This window comes from Microtus pennsylvanicus, chromosome 2, assembly GCF_037038515.1.
Source record: "Microtus pennsylvanicus isolate mMicPen1 chromosome 2, mMicPen1.hap1, whole genome shotgun sequence".
NCBI classification, from domain to species: domain Eukaryota; kingdom Metazoa; phylum Chordata; class Mammalia; order Rodentia; family Cricetidae; genus Microtus; species Microtus pennsylvanicus.
This window is the reverse complement of record NC_134580.1, coordinates 17,446,245-17,462,326: the sequence shown is the minus strand read 5'-3', so window position 1 is coordinate 17,462,326 and position 16,082 is coordinate 17,446,245. Positions and strand designations below refer to the sequence as shown.

The window sequence follows — 16,082 nt, the reverse complement described above, 5'->3', positions numbered from 1 at the left end:
CCCTAATGCACTGCTCTCTCTGGAGATTGGGCTGTGTGTGAACATGAGAAGCCTGCCTTGGTACGTCCAGGCCAACCCTAACACCTTCTTCCCACGTTGCTATGGCCTCTGCACCGAGAGCGAGAAGCAGGAATTCTTGGGTGAGTGACCAGCGCCATTCTGAGGCACCATACCAGACTTCCCGAGGGCCAGGACTCCAGTCTCTGGTCCACTTCGTAAGGGCCAGGCCAGGCATAGGCAATGTTGGCAGTGTGGGAGGAGTCACCTGGAGCTGAAAGACCTTAAGTATTCAGGTCTTGACTCTGAGGGGACACAGGAGGCCTCGGGCAACACTGGCTCAGAGGTTCACCTCCTACTTCCAATCTCTGTATGGACACCCTGCTGCTCAGAGCCTGGGCTCAACTCCAGCCTGGGTCTGCAGGATGCTCAGTTAAGCTGCCTGCTTATGTGCTGGGTGAGTTCAAGTAAGACCCCTCAGTAGAGGAGGGCTGTGCTCTAGATGGTCCAGGATGTCCAGAAAGACCTCTTAGATTCCTCCTCAGAGGGTTCTGGGAATATCCATCCCTCAGGTCTCTGAGGGGTTATGGGGCAGTGACAACAGAGGAGAAGGGGAGAGCGGTGGCTGGAAGGAAGAGCTGTCGGGACTGGGTGTGGACAGGTGGGTGAGCAGCTGGGGGAAGGTGCGGAAGCACCTGTTGAGGGTGGCAGGCAGACCCACGTGGCGTGCTCTGCTGCCTCTCCACTCTGGGTGGGCAGTGGGAGCGAGGCCTTGGTGTCCTTCCAGATGACTTTCGGCGCACAGTGGCTTCCAGCATCCTCAAGTGGGTAGTCAACCACCAGAATTACTGCAGCAAAATCAAGGCCAAGAGTAAGAAGGAGGAGGCCAAGAATGGTGATCCCAGCCCCAAGAAAGGTACACGCCTATGGGGTCGGGCTTCTGTGCCTTAGCGGGGTGGGGTGTCTGGTCAACAGCACAGGTCTTTAGCTGGCGAGGCAGAGTCTCTATGGCCGATGGACAGGTTGGGCATTGCTGCTTTGGTGGTCACACGAGTATGGAGAAGAGACACCGGTGCTTCTGGTTCAGCTCTGATTCTCATGGCCACCCTGTTCTCGTTTTGACTGTATGCTGAGACATCAGTCATCCTATTTTCACAACGTATCAGCACCGGGCACCCTTATTTCATGATCATACTAGATCCTGTCCCCTGGGTGTGGTTCCTACCCAATGGTCACTGCTGTGACCCTCCATATGGCCCCTGGAAGAGGACCCCAGTAGTGGCAGTTCTGTGTGAGGTGGACGCACAAGCAGCGACCTGGCTTAATAGTTTTTTGTAGTCTACTTCAATAGTTTGTTTTTTAGAACAGATTCAGGCTAACAGCAAAATTGGCAGAAGGTTCATTGGTTTCCTATCCACCCTGGGTCCCTAGGCACTCCACTGTCAATGTCCCCATACCAGCGGTACATTTATTAAAACTGTTGGAAAGTAAACTTTTGCATGATAAAACATTTAAAGGATGTGTTAAAAAATGATTTGTGAGTAAGGCAGCTCCAGGCTGTAGTGGAGGTTGTTTTTGTCAAGACCGGTGACGAAGGGCCCCTGGCTACATATGCTTGGCTGAGGTAATTCCTGCAGCTCCTGGCCCTTTCTCCTGCCTCTGTGGTTCTTCCTTTTTCAGGATGTCTACAATGGGGACCTACAGTATGCAACCTGTTGACAATGGTTTCATTCACTTAGCAGCAGGCTTTGAAGTTTTTCATGCTTGAAGCTTTATGATCAGGGCTGAGCAGTTCACTGTCTGTATGTGCTGGGTTATATATCCATTCGCCCACTAACAGACTTTTATCATGGATCAAACTGCTATAGACCTCTATGCACAAGTTGTTTATGGGAATTCTTTCACCGGTCTGCTAGCCAATTGAGAGGAGTATTTAGGTCTAAGAGGCGGGGTTTTCATTGGGGACTGCTGTGACTGAGAAAAAAGGCAGAGCAGAGGAGGGTGTGGGCCTTTTCAAGCAAGGGGCGAGTGACTATGGGTGTTAGTGGTGGCTTGTGATTTGGTTCCGGCTCCCTTTTGTTCTTTAATATTTTTGCCCAGATTTTGTTTGTTATTAAACAGTAAAGAAATTTTGCAACATCTGGAGCCCCATTTTGGGCACCATATGTAAGCAGAGTTTTCCTTTCCCAGCAGCCACTTCTAGATAACCACTCTGAGGCTTATACTAATTTTAAATGCTCAGCTCATAGCCCAGTCCTCATTAAATTTTGAGAGTCTTGGTTAGTCACTCTGTAACTAGCCAAGCCTTAACGTGTGGTCAGTGTTCCTCAACCTCTGGAATAGCTGAGATGGCAGGCCTGAGCCATGGGCCCATCTGGATACGGAGGTATTTATGTCTCTTTCTATGATTGTGGGTATATTTCAATTGTCCTTTGAGCTGTGTCAGTATTTGCTGCACTGAAGGTCTGTTGTTAGGTACATGTAGATTAATTATTGTTACGTCTTTCTGGAGAATTGACTCTTTCACTGTACAAAGCCTCTTTTACCCCTGATCATTTCCCTTGCTCTGTAGTCTGCTTTGCCTGATAACAGAGATTTTCGACTTTTCTTTTGATTGATGTTAGCATGGTATATTTTCTCCTGTCTCTTTACTTTTAATCTAAGGTAGTTTTTAATCTACTCTGGTCATCTTTTACTGGTATGTGTAGGCCATCGGTGTTGAAGGTGATTATTGATTGACAGCTGCCATAGTTGGTACTGTTTTCTCTGTCTCTCTCTCTCTCCCTCTTTCTTCCTCTCCCCCTCTCCCCAATGTTTCCTCATCTCCTTTTCCACATTTTATGGCATGTGGCTTCATCCCCACAGCCCGGTTTCCTATTCTCATTCATCCCATGAAGGTTAGCATTCCAATTAGCCATGATTCTCCTTATCTGTCTCTGTTATATGATGTTTTACTCTTTTGGCTTTATTTTTTGGTGGGGCGAGTCTGCCATCCATATACCAAATAAATCATATAGAGGCTTATTCTTAGTTATAAACGTCAGCTTTCTTAACTTATATTATCCCATCTACCTCTGGGTGTTTCCCATTCTCTTACTTCTGTAAATCTTACTTTCTGTGTAGCGAGCTGAATGGTTGGCCCCTGATGTCCTCCTCCTTCTCTGGCTCCTTCTCTTCCTCATTTCTCCTAGTTATCCACTCTGCCTGCCAGTCTCTCCTATCCTTGTCCTGCCTTGTTACTGGCCATTCAGCTCTTTATTAGGACCATCAGGTTTTTGTTTTTTAGACAGGCAAAGAATCACAGCTTCACAGAGTTAAACAAATGCAGTATAAACATAAGTCACACATCTTAAAATAATATTCCCCAACATATTCTCTCTCTCTCTCTCTCTCTCTCTCTCTCTCTCTCTCTCTCTCTCTCTCTAATTTTTGGGACATTGGTTTTGTCTTTGACCTCTCTTCTTTGGAAGATCAAGAAGTAGCTGTCCATTGTTTAGCTCAACTTTTTACTTAGAAGAGTAGTGACATTTACACCCCACGTTCACTTTTAAATGGTTTGTTTATGTTCTCTGAGTTTCACAGGCCCCTTGTAGTCTGAAACTGCCACATAAGCTTCCTGCTCTGGCTTTGCAGCATGCTCAGTGAGCCTCCTGTGCCCATCACAACACTCCTCAGTACCATGTCTCTACCAACACTGTGCCTGAAGCCCCGAGCCATTCCCCATCTATGCTGTAGACCTGCTACCTCCCTGGGTAACCTACAGCTACCAGGATGCTGTGTAAGGCAGGGTCCAGGTGCCAGGACCCACCAACACCCCCCGTGTATGTGGTACAGGAAATTCTGTGGGCAGTAGGAATTAGTAATCATAGCAGCTCAAAGTGCTCACAGGTGTCAGCAGCACAGGTCTGGTCATGCTTTTGTGACGATTCAAAAGTACGATCCCCTCCCTGTCATGCCCTCCAAGTCTAGTTTCAGAGCGTGAGCTCCTGGTGGCAGCAGTGATGCTGAACCGTGAGGTTGACAAGGCTGGTGAAGGGGAGGAGTCACCCTCCTCCCCCAGGGGAGAGGTGGTAGGAACGGGAGGGCAGCCTCCGTGCCCTGGGTGGAGCTCACACTCAGTGCATGGGCTTGAATTCCAGATTCAGATAATAGTGACCACAAGTCCCAAGGCCTCTCCGGACAGCTTGTGGACACGGCTTGCAAGGTGTGCCAGGCCTACCTGGGACAGCTGGAACACGAGGACATTGATGCAACGGAGACCAGCACGGAAGCCTTGACTGAGGAAGAATGGAACGACTTGACAAAGCAATACTACTTATTGGTTCAGTAAGATGACACCCCACCGCCTTGACACCAGAGGTGTCGCCGTGCACACACTGGGATGCATGTCTGGGTGCTGGAGCACCTCTCTGGGTGTTGAGGGCACATGCCTTGATGTCGGGATGTTTGTCACATGTCTGGGCATCTGTGTAGGTATCGGGGTGCTTATCTACCTCTGAGTAGATAAGTACCTGTGTCTGAGGTTGGGATGCCTCCTGAATTCTTGGAATAGTCTGATGTTGGAGAACCTGCCTTGGGTATCATGGGTGCCTATTGGCTATTGGGGTACCAAAACTTTCTGGTATTTGTTTACAAATATGATACCACCTATGAGTGTCTTTGGGGGACCATGTCTCATTCTGTACCTTCCCAGCTCCTATCATGCTTGACCACCCCCCTTGGACCCACAATAGCCCCGGTAAGTTTGTACTGCTCAGGGCCTTGGCAGGCTCTGATGAGTGTTGGCAGGCCAAGGTGCATCCCAGGCCTTCAGTCCGTCAGGATGCTGGTCATTCCTCACTGCCAAGGCCCTCATAATAATGCTACTTCCCTACATTCCTCAGCCTCACACGCGCTGTGGTCACCACCAGGAACAAAACAGAGGTTGGAAGAAGCTCAGATACCCTACGGGGACAACATCGGGGAGGCAATGCTTGTTTCAGGGGAACATGATAACCCCCACATACTGTCATGGGTGTTTCCACCCTTTGACCCCTCCTTCCATTTGGTTACTAAGCATTCTCCTTCTCTTCTCCCCTGTCCTCACCTCTCCCTTCCCCTCCTCTCCTCTGCTTTCTGCACTCTCTTCTGTGGACTTATGCCTGTAATCCCAGCACTCAGGAGACTGAGGCAGGAAGGGCTTGAAATCAGGGCCAGACTGGGCTATGCACTGAGTCTTGGGCCAGCATGGGGTATATATAGCAAGCCTCTTGATTTTTTAGGACAATCCTAAAAGTTACAATATAGTTTTGTTTTTTGTTTCGTTTTTGTTTTGAGACAGGGTCTAGCCACTACTCCCAAACCCTCCTCTATGTTTTCTTACTCATCTTCAATTAGCTCTCTCTCTCTCTCTCTCTCTCTCTCTATATATATATATATATATATATATATATATATATATATATATATATATATTTCCCAAATCAGTTATGACAGTGTAGCGTGATGTACTTCCTCCTATTCCAGACACTCTTGTCATTCCTTTCTGTCTATCTTTGTTTTATTTATTTTTTATTTATGTGTATGCATGTGTACCTAAATGAGTGTGCATTCGGATGCATCAGGTGCCCACAGAGTTCTGGGACCTGAAGTTACAGGTGACTGTGAGCCTGATGTGGGTGCTAGGAGCTAACTCTGGGTTCTCTGCAAGAACAGTAAATGCTCTTAATCCCTGAGCCAACTCTCATCCTCTATCTTCATTTAAAAAGCCTGTGACATGCTTGCTGTTGCTTTGAACAGTCACTTTCATGTTTTTGTATATCAGCCATTTTTGTTCATAAAAACATCTCTTAATACATTTTCTTGTAAAGGCAAGAGGTGGTAAACTCTCTCCATTTTTTAATCTCAAAAGATGAACATTTTTCATTTTTGAGAGATTTTTCTCCAGAATAGAGTTCTCAATTTGCAAAGATACATTGATGTTTGGATGCTATTCTGTCTTCTAACTCATGCCATTTTGATCAGGAATTTCCTGCTGGTGTCTTCCCTCTTTTGAAAGGAAGTAGTATCTTTTTCTCCAGCTGCCTTAAGATTGTCTCTGGTTTTAGTAGTTTTCTTATTATGTTTGTAAGAGTGCTTTTCTTTGAAATTATCCTTGTTAGAGTTTGTGTGGCGTCTTTGAACCAGGGGTTGACACTTTCCCCTCAAATTCAGACTCTCGTCATTACTTCTACATCTGTTGCTTCTGCTTCCTTCTCTTTTTGCTTCCTGGGACTCCAAGTGTGTGTGTGTTATGCTGTGTCCCGTGGGTCTCTTACCTGGGAGTCCTCCTGATAGGCTTGTCTGTTCCTGGCTATGTTCCGTGTACTGTTTGTCTATCTATCTAACACTAGTTCACTGCTTTAAAACACATGTTCATGATCTAATCCATCAAAGGAGGAGCATGCTCTGTTTACTCTCCCTCTCAGGGGTTGTCCTCATTCTCCCCTGCATGAGTTGTTCCAGACATAGTTCCTTCCTGATCAAGTTGGCTGTATCTTTGCACTTATTCGCCACTAGTAATTAACAGGGGAACATTGATTTAAAAACTGTTTTGCATTGGCTTCTGAACTGTGTTTCTCAAAAAGCATTGTAAAGAGGGTGAAAATAGAAGCTACAAACTAGAGACAGATCCACTGTCCGCACACCTGACGGACATTCAAATTCAGAAGCTACAGAGGGAACTACAATCAGAGAAAAGAAGTTAACCAAATGAAATGCTCAGTTGGTAGAATGCTTCTGTGTCATATGTGAAGCTCCGAGCTCCATCTCCAGCACCACATAAGCTGAATGCTGTGGCTAGTGCCTATAACCCCAAGCACTCGGGGTAGTAGCCAGGGGATCAGAAGTTCAAGGTCATTCTCAGGTTCACAGCAAGTTCATAGCTACTGGGCTACAGAAGACCCTGTCTCAAGAGAAGAAAAAAAATGGAACAGATACTTGATGAAAGACAAACTCAGCTGTCTAATCAGACTAGATAAGTGCCCCGTATCAGAGCTTATCAGAACTACAGTGAACCGTTGGAGGTAGCTCCTATCACCCCCGAAGGATCTTGAACTCAAAGCTAGCCTGTGCTATAAATGAGACTGTCTCAAAAGCTGAAAAAAAAAGAAAAAGAAACAACAACAAAAAACACCCATGATGGATCCTATGCACACCAGGACACCAAGTGCTGGCCTAAGTCAACAGCTCTAGTGCAATGCTGGTGGAAAAGCAAGAACTGTATGCCCTATGACCCAGCTCTTCCATCCCTGGAGAAATGGAAGCACCCAGCCTTGGAAAGATGCAGGGAGCCCAGACCTGACCGCCCCTGGTCGTGTCAGAGCAGGGACCCATCTCCCAGCTGTGAGGCTGTGTAGGTCCCAGTGTTCCGAACCACGAGTATGACATTCTAGAGAGGCAGAGCCTGTCCCTGTGGTAGAAAGTGACAGTAATGAAGAGCTCCCGTCGACTGGGACGTAAACCTGGAGAACTTTTTGAGCAGCCCATGCTGTGTGTCCTTTGAGCTGGCGATAAAAACACAAGAGTACACCCGAGCAAAAAAAAAAAAACAGCAAACCTGCTTTCTCTGTGAGGACTTTCTATACTCAGCCATGTTTTTCTTAAACCTCTACGAAGGAGAACCCGAGGCTTCACCACTGGGTGGCAGCATTGGGTTCCAATGTGGTGTGAAATGACCCTGTCAGGAGAGCAGGTTCTCGGCTGCTTTGCTGTGACTCTACCCTTAGATTCCTCACAGCCCGCTGAGAGCCTGGGGGTGTGGGGTGTGGGCGGGGGTTCATCCTTGTTGAGACTGGCAGCTTCCCACATGGGTGTTCCTGTGTCGGGACCCAGAAGGCCAAGAGGCTACGCTTCCTGGGACCTGCAGGAACCCTGTCTGTTCTTTGGTGGGCGTGGACATGTCCAGAATCTGAACGTTTGTTGAAACAGACCAGGTTCCTGCTCTGTTTTCGGCTATCTCCTAACTTTCACAGTTTCCATCCTCTTGTTATGTGACAGAGGCATAATGGCATGGTGACACACGAGTCCAGTGCTGGCCCACCTTCAGGGGTGACTTCCAGAGCCCAGGCTCCGGTGTCCTGCAGAGATCATAGGCAGTTCCTTCCCACTGGATGGCAAGACGCTTGTCTTCCTGAGCCACAGTGGTGAAAGCGTCATGCTGTCCGGCTCTTGCTGATATTGCTTTAGTTATTGCACTAGCTGGGCCCATCTTCCTGGATCAGACAATGTTATGAGGACCCTGGGGGTTGTCTCTACCTGTTTGCATTGTACTGATTCTGGCAGAGCTGTCCTATCACTGTGGGATTGATCAGCGTGTAACATCTGTGGAGGAAGACCACATCTGCTTGGTAACTGGCCAGTAAGGGAAAGATCACGTACACGCCAACCTGTTTCCTGCGCCCAGGGGTGGAAACTGGCAATAGTTAGAACTCCAACCCACATGGCAGGGATAGCCATCATGCACGTTCTCCTAAACGCTGCCCTCCTTTCCCACACATGTCTCCTGTCCCCAAGCCCTTGCTCCCACCTCTGGGGCTGCAGCCAGAATTGTGTGCAGGGAGTCTGCACTGAACAATCCCCATTGTACTGCATCTGCCCACATAAGGAGACTCCCACAAAACCCGAGAGGGGCTGTGTGTGTTGTTGTGGATGTCTCTCCCAGCTGCCTGTAGTGTACCCTCAAATTCTGAAAACTGCTCAGAACATCTCTCCTGATCCCCGTCCTTAGACCCTGAGATTATGGCTGCTTTCTAAGTTAGGCCTTTCCCTACAAGTCTGAAGTCACCAACAAGGACCTGGGGGCAGGTTGATAGTCCAGGTCACAGGACAATATCCTGGCTGCTACTGTGGGGCAGGTAAGTCTGCATTGCAGTTTGGCTTCCTCTATAAGGATCTTTCTGGCAACAGCAGTGCAGGCAGTGTCTTGGCACAGGGATCCATCTCTGGTTTCCCTTTGGTACAGGATTGGTGTTCTTGTCTGTATAGGCAATCCAGATCCATGTATCAGGGTCTTTGGTTCTCTCTCTCTCTCTCTCTCTCTCTCTCTTTCTCTCTCCTTCCTTTTTTGAGACAGGGACTCTATTATGTAACCTTGGTTATCCTTGAACTTGCTATATAAACCATGAAGGTCTAGAACTCACAAAGGTCTTCCTGCCTCTGCCTAAGTACTGGGGTTTGAGGCATGCACCACCATGCCTAGTTAAGGTCATTACTTCTTGATACACCCTGTCCAGGTATACCCTCTAAGGTCCACTCCAGATCTCCTCAGTTGGTAGACGTCCTGCTGCCCCTAACCCTTTCTTACCAGACAGCCATTCACCTGTCCTAGAGCAGAGGCACCCACCAATCACTGGGGCTGAACGCTGCCTCTCAGCCCCTCATGCCCTTTCTGGATCTTGCTTTTTAGTGGCAATGCTTTCATCCTTGATTCGAGAAGTTACTTTTCACAATGCCAGACTCTGTTGAGTAAGATCAGTTCTGTGAACCCTCAGACAGAGATCGACGGGATTCGGAACATCTGGATCATAAAGCCCGCAGCAAAGTCCCGAGGTCGAGGTGAGTTCACTGGGCAGATGCTCTGTGACAGAGAAAGGTTCAAGCAGTGCTGCTGAGGCCGGACAGGGGTGCCCAAGCTGCGCTGGAGGAGAAGGTGTCTGTCAGTGCTGCTCTGGAGTCTGCTGATTTAGCTCAGATTTCCTCATTTGTGTTCATCCACTAAACAACCTCAGAGTGTTATTTTGGGGTGTTTTGTTCTGTGTGTGTGTTACCTTGATCTTAGCAATTGGCTTATTCTGGCCTCTAAGAAGGGTGGAGGACCTTCATCTCAAGCAGTGTACTTCCCATCCCATGGATCCACTGTAAATCTAGAACCGTCAGAGGCAAATTCCAAATCCCTCATAAAATTCGCCTGTGGGTTATTCACCCCCCTTCACACTTTCTGCCTCATCTGCCCAAATTGCAGTCAGCATTGCCTTCCCTTCTTTCTTAATGCTGTGTGTGTGCATGCGTGTGCATGTGTATGTATGCACATGTGTGATGGTGTGTGCATGTTCATGTGCACACATGCAGGTGTGTAATTTCCTGATCTTGTGTTTCCAAAGTCAACGGTTTAAGTTTTCCTGTGAGAGATTTCCTCTTCTCTCTGATTTAAATACTAAGTTGGTTTATTTCCAGGCTTTCCTGTGAAATAAGAAAAAATTTAAGGCTACAAAATTTCCTTGGTCGCTGGCATTAGCTGCATCCTTTTGTCCCTGTCTCTGTAGTGTTTAAACAGGCTTTTTAGTTTGTCTATCCTGTTGGTCTCTTGAGCTCTTCTGAAATTTTTTAATTTATAGATTGTTTGTGTGATTTTTTTTAAAAATTAGATTTATTTATTTTATGTGTATGAGTGTTTTTCTCGCATGTATGTATGTGCCTGGTGCCTGTGGAGGCCAGAAGTTGTCAGAATCCCTGGAGTTATTGGGTGGGCATGAGCCCCATGTGAGTGGTTGGAACCGAACCCAGGTCCTCTATAAGAGCAACAAGTACTTTTAATTGTCAAGCCATCTCTCCAGCCCTATATATGTGATCTTTAATTTTTTATTAATGTTATTAATCACATATAAGCCTAAAGGTCTTCTGTTCTTAATTCTCTTTTCTGGGTTTATGTGGTCCATTCCCTTCTGGCATCCTGCAGATGGTCAGATCTTCCTCCATTCTCTTGGGTGTATGTGGTCCATTCCCTTTTGGCGTCCTGCAGATGGTCAGTTCTTCCTCCATTCTCCTGTGACGTGACCTTGGTTGGCAGCATGTGCTGTGTCCCTTCTTGGGCTTTGTGCTAAGCCTCCTTCCCTTCCTAAGAAATCTGTCTCCTCTCACCCGTCGAGCCACACCTTCTTCCCACCGAAGACTCCATCCCCAGAGATCCTTTGTGGGCTGTTCAGATACGCTCTTCTCAATCAATGCCCTTCTCTCTGCTGGTCACTGCATATGCTCTTGCCAACTGCTGGTGGCCATTGGTTAGCGGTCCAAAGTTACCTCAGCTGTTTGTTTCATTTTAGCAAGATCTCAACTTGCTGTGGCCAAATAAATGGAAGCCATGTGCTTTGTGAGAACTTAACCTGTGCTGGAAGGCCCTCTACCCTTTATCAACAGAACCGATGACCAGATAGTGCTGTGTAACTGGCCCCCAACTTTCAACAGAAACTTGTGTCCCTTGACCTGGTCACGGGTACTCTGCCCATCTTGTGGCCTTGTTCCCATCCTACACTGTCATGGCAGAGAAAAGAGAGCTGCGGGGTCTGTTACCCTACACCGCTCACAGTGACACACATCACTCCTTCCTGTATGTGCCACAAGTCATGTGACCTACTTTAGGGTCCAAGGCGGAGAAATTGTCCTCTGAGTAAAGAAAGCCAGTGGGGGGTGGGGAAATTAAATGCCTCCTACCTGTGCCCAGCTTATCTCATTTGGCAGCTCACTCCTTTAGCTCTAACCCTCCCTGGTCTCCAGAGGCCCTGCTCCGAGGACACACCAGACCCTAAAGCGTGCTCTTGCGTGGCTTTCTGCACTGTTTTTCCTTTAATCTCTGAATGCCCTCTGGAGTGCAGGGTTGGCCCCATGGTGGGAGGCTGAACAAGTGGCTGGCACCAACTGTAGCTTTGTCCACTGAATGCACACCCATCCATCCCTGCAAAGCCAGGGTGGCTATTGAGGCTTATTATAACTAAGGGGGTGGGAGGCTGTGCTTCACTGGGCCAAGGTGTGACCTTTGTTCTTGGAGATATCGTGTGCATGGACCGTGTGGAGAACATCTTGGAGCTGGTGGCCACCGACAGCCAGACCACGAAGGACAACAAGTGGGTAGTCCAGAAGTACATCGAGACTCCGATGCTCATCTACGACACCAAGTTTGACATCAGACAGTGGTTCCTCGTCACAGACTGGAACCCCCTAACCATCTGGTTCTACAAGGAGAGCTACCTCCGTTTCTCCACACAACGCTTCTCCCTGGACAAGCTGGACAGGTCAGCAGGGGGAGCTCCGCATTCCTCTACGTACCTAGCAGGAGACCCTTGGGTATGTGTAGATGAGGGACCCTGGTTGTTTGCCACTCAGGGCCCCCGAGGTTGCTCATCACTGCCAAAGCATCAGGGCATTAGGGCTGCCAGGTTCAAAGACTCAGGGTGCCTGTGATGGACAAACCACATTCCAGTTCATAGTGAGAACCTGCCTGAATCCTCAGGGATGACCCAGGACTTTCAGTGGTTTAGTGATTGTCAGTTGGCAGGCAGTGTTGGGGGCCTGGATGCCCTAGGGGACTTTGGAAAGGAGAGTCAGATGGGAGGCTGAGGGTTGCCCAATAGAAACTTTGCCGAGTGAACTCTTCCTCCAGCGCCCTTGGAATCACACCTGTTAGGCCACAGTTGGGATGGGGCTGGGCATAGTTGAAGGCAACCACCCCTGTCTGTGTGTTGCCTCTGGACAAGAGCCTATAGCAGAGTCTAGAAACTCACTGAAAATGAAGTCTGGGAGCTGCATGCAGCCTCTTTGCATGGGCTCAGCTGAGCCATCAACTCTGTGCTTGGCAATATTATGCACCCTTCTTCAGCTCAGGCCGATGCAAGATTCCCAGAGATGGTGTCTGAATGGGGATAGCCCAGCTATACAAACAGAAGCTGAAGAAGTAGATGGGGGTGGGCTGTATCTTTTAAATGTTCACCTTTCTTGCATGTGGCTGTGAGGCAGGCCTCACTCTAGAACTGGATAGAAATTCCCAGGGTGACATGTCTGCCCCATACCTGCAGTTCAAACGAAAATACCCTTAGCCCCAAACGGTGTCTTCCAGTCTTCTAAAAGGTGCTGTTTGCTTTAAGTCTGCAGAGAGCAAGACTGGAGTATAAACTAACTCACTGGGAACTTTAGGTAGGGACTCACATGTTCCTACTGATGTATGTGTGGGGAAACTGGGGCCTGGGCAGGTTACTTTTCCTCGTGGTTGGCTGGCTCTGCATTGGCGGGCTTCTGCTATATCTTGGTACAGTCTGTGCTGTTCCCTCAGGCTGGCTGAGGGGGTCCATGGCTGCTGCTGGGGTAGCAGAACTAGCAGTCCAACCCCTACCCCAAGTCTTGTGCAACAGCCATGCACCAGGGAAGCTGGGCAGACAGCGCTGGCCCTGTAGAATGGTTGTTGGCATACTCCAGTCTCACAAGCACTTGTGCCCACTTGCCCACAGTGCCATCCACCTGTGTAACAACTCCATTCAGAGGCGTCTCAAGAATGACAAGGAGCGCAGCCCGCTGCTACCTGGCCATAACATGTGGACCAGCACCCGCTTCCAGGAGTACCTGCAGAAGAGGGGCCGAGGGGGGACCTGGGGCACCATCATCTACCCATCTATGAAGAAAGCAGTCACCAATGCCATGCGGGTGGCCCAGGACCACGTAGAAGCCCGTAAGAACAGCTTCGAGCTCTACGGAGCCGACTTCATCCTGGGGCGAGACTTCAAGCCCTGGCTCATCGAGATCAACTCCAGCCCTACCATGCACCCCTCCACTCCCGTCACAGCCCAGCTCTGCGCCCAGGTGCAGGAAGACACCATCAAGGTGGTGGTGGACCGCAAACTGGACCGAAACTGTGACATTGGCAACTTTGAGCTTCTGTGGAGGCAGGTAAGGATAGGAGCTTACTTGGCTGCTAGTGTATGTCCACGAAGTGGGTGGGCCTGGGCTTCTGTGTGGCAGCCACCTCATTCCCAGTCAGTCGAGGACACAAATCCTGATTTTTTGGGGTCCTGACTGCACGCAGGACTGTCAGGAGCCTGGGTCTGCCTGATCTGCTCCAAGCTCAGCCTCCTGTGTGCATCAAGCCAAATGTTTATTCTAGATGCAGCATCTAGACAGCCCTGTCATTTAGCCCCTGTGGCCTTCACAGTCTGGTCTTCCTACCTGTCATTTCTCCATGTTCCAACTATATGGGTAATGGGAGAGGCCCTTGCCTGGATATCTGGGGAGGCTCCACAGCCCCTTCTAGACCGTTTCTCTCCAGAGCCCCTTATCCTCTTTCTGAAATCTCTCTAGTGGCTTCTCCTCAGGGATGATCTAGCAGGTTACGCATCGCTGAGGCTTTTGCCCCTGGACTCCTGAGGGTTGAGCCCCAGGACCTGGAGGAAAGGAAGCTGGGCTCTGCCTGAAAGAAGAGCCCAGTGAGTACCGGAGCCTTGAAGAAGCACAGACAAAGCTTCGGAGGCATGGCAGGTGGCTTGGCATGGGGCCAGCCAGGCAACTCTCTGAGTCAGGGATCCTGACAGTCTCCACCTCTTCTCACAGCCTGCCGTGGAGCTGCCGCCGTTCAATGGTTCTGACCTCTGTGTGGAAGGGATCAGTATGAAGAAAGCCAAGAAGCCAATGCCTCCCATTACCAACCTCAGCTTCTCGGAACCGCTCTCAGATACTCCACTCAAAGTGCGGAACCCCCGGGCCCTACCAGATCCAACTACGGGGCCCTCCCGAATGGCCCTGCGGCAGGACTGGAAACGGGAAGAAGCGAAGGTACTTTCAGCTACCTGGTCTGTACCAGTAACAGCTGCTGAGGGCAGAGTTAGAGCAAAGCCTGCGTATGCCTTCCCGGTTAGTAACTACGAACATGGAGACAGTAAGACCCCCAAAAGCACTTTTACCAGAACTCAGTCCACCAAACACTCGGATCCAAATTTAACAAGCGTACAGCACCTTTCCCTGGTGCTGCAGAATAGGAAACCCATGGAGAGGCCCCGGTCTCCACCATCCAGAGCCTCCAGTAACCATGGGAAGCTTATGCCTTTTTGTCCCATCATATTTGAGGAGTTCTGGCTCCATCCCAATCCTCGAAGAAGATCTTCGAGCTGCAGTCTCCAGAGCAGGACACAGGGCTGGATCAAGGGTATGCCCTAGACAATCTTCAGTCTGAACTCACAAGCAAGGGGAGGGGGGTGGGACACACGGGCAATGACCTGTTCAGGCACTAGGGTTTCTGAGCGAGGTGAACAGCATAGTGGGGTCCTGTTGCAACAGTCCCAGTGGGATCCCCTCAGTAGTACTTGCTTCCTCTTAGGGGGAGCAGGGATCTGGGGGTAGGTTATAGTGTTCAAACAGCATCACGTGTCAAAGTAGAGGGATTGCTGGGCTATTGCTCACAATGTTGTAAAGATTCTGATGGATGGAGCTGACACCTTTGTGATACGGGCTGTGTCTACACCCAGGGCGTCACATGCCACCTGTTACCTGGCATTGGCTCAGAGAGTGTTGGGCCAGGCCCCCACCTTTTTCCGTTAAAGTATACTCATGCCCCATGGTGTATCCCTCGATCTAGTTAGTCTATCTCTTCTACTGCCCCCCAGCTACCTGGTCCTATCTATAGCTCTCCTTGCCTGCTTGCTCTCTGTGTCCCTGGGCGGGAGGTTTGGAGGACAGGCTCTCACTGCCACCTCTACAACTGTACCCTAATGCCAAGGATGGTAAATGTGACATGTGGCGGCTGCTTGGCACGTGCTGGACACAGGTGTGTGTTGCCTGTGGAGGCTCTGGGTGGGAAGAACATCCACACCAGCTCCCATGCCTATGCCTGGCTACCCTGTGTGGGCATCTCTGTAAGCGTGTCTCTAGGAACCATGGGGCTACACACCTAGAGACCTCTTTCTGTGGAGAAATGTCAACAGAAACAACAGCTCTGACAAGCCGTAGAGTGTCTCTAACAGTGAACCACACACTGGGAGCTAAACGGGGAAGTTTATCTCTAACAGCCTGGTCAGCAAGGCCATACTTCTGAGGTGTCTCGGGGAGGGCTCCCCTCCTACAGTTCCTGGTGTCCACCAGTGATCTCTGGTGACCACATCACTCCCGTGTCAGTCTTCACACAGGCATTTGTCTTCCGTGGGTCTGCCTAGAATTCCCTCTGATAAGGACACCAATCCTTGGGTTCAACTCCCACCCACACTTTAGTATGACCTCATTCAGACATGACATTAGCAGAGAGTCTAGTCCCAAACAAGAAAGGATCCAGCTTCACCCCACTTCACCTCATTGCAGATGTAGACTGTGCTGATTCCCAC

At 49.3% G+C, this 16,082-nt stretch overlaps 1 protein-coding gene across 1 annotated transcript in view; it reads left to right on the top strand.

Moving 5' to 3' along the window:
• The window catches only part of Ttll8 (tubulin tyrosine ligase like 8), a 41,521-nt gene extending 26,596 nt beyond the window's left edge, over nt 1-14,925 (top strand). The window contains exons 7-13 of the mRNA XM_075963526.1: nt 26-140; nt 785-913; nt 4,137-4,323; nt 9,422-9,570; nt 11,777-12,020; nt 13,230-13,665; nt 14,323-14,925. Of these exons, the coding sequence (XP_075819641.1) occupies nt 26-140; nt 785-913; nt 4,137-4,323; nt 9,422-9,570; nt 11,777-12,020; nt 13,230-13,665; nt 14,323-14,925 (1,863 nt within the window). The remainder of the gene's footprint in view (nt 1-25; nt 141-784; nt 914-4,136; nt 4,324-9,421; nt 9,571-11,776; nt 12,021-13,229; nt 13,666-14,322) is intronic.
• The last annotated feature ends 1,157 nt before the right edge of the window (nt 14,926-16,082 follow it).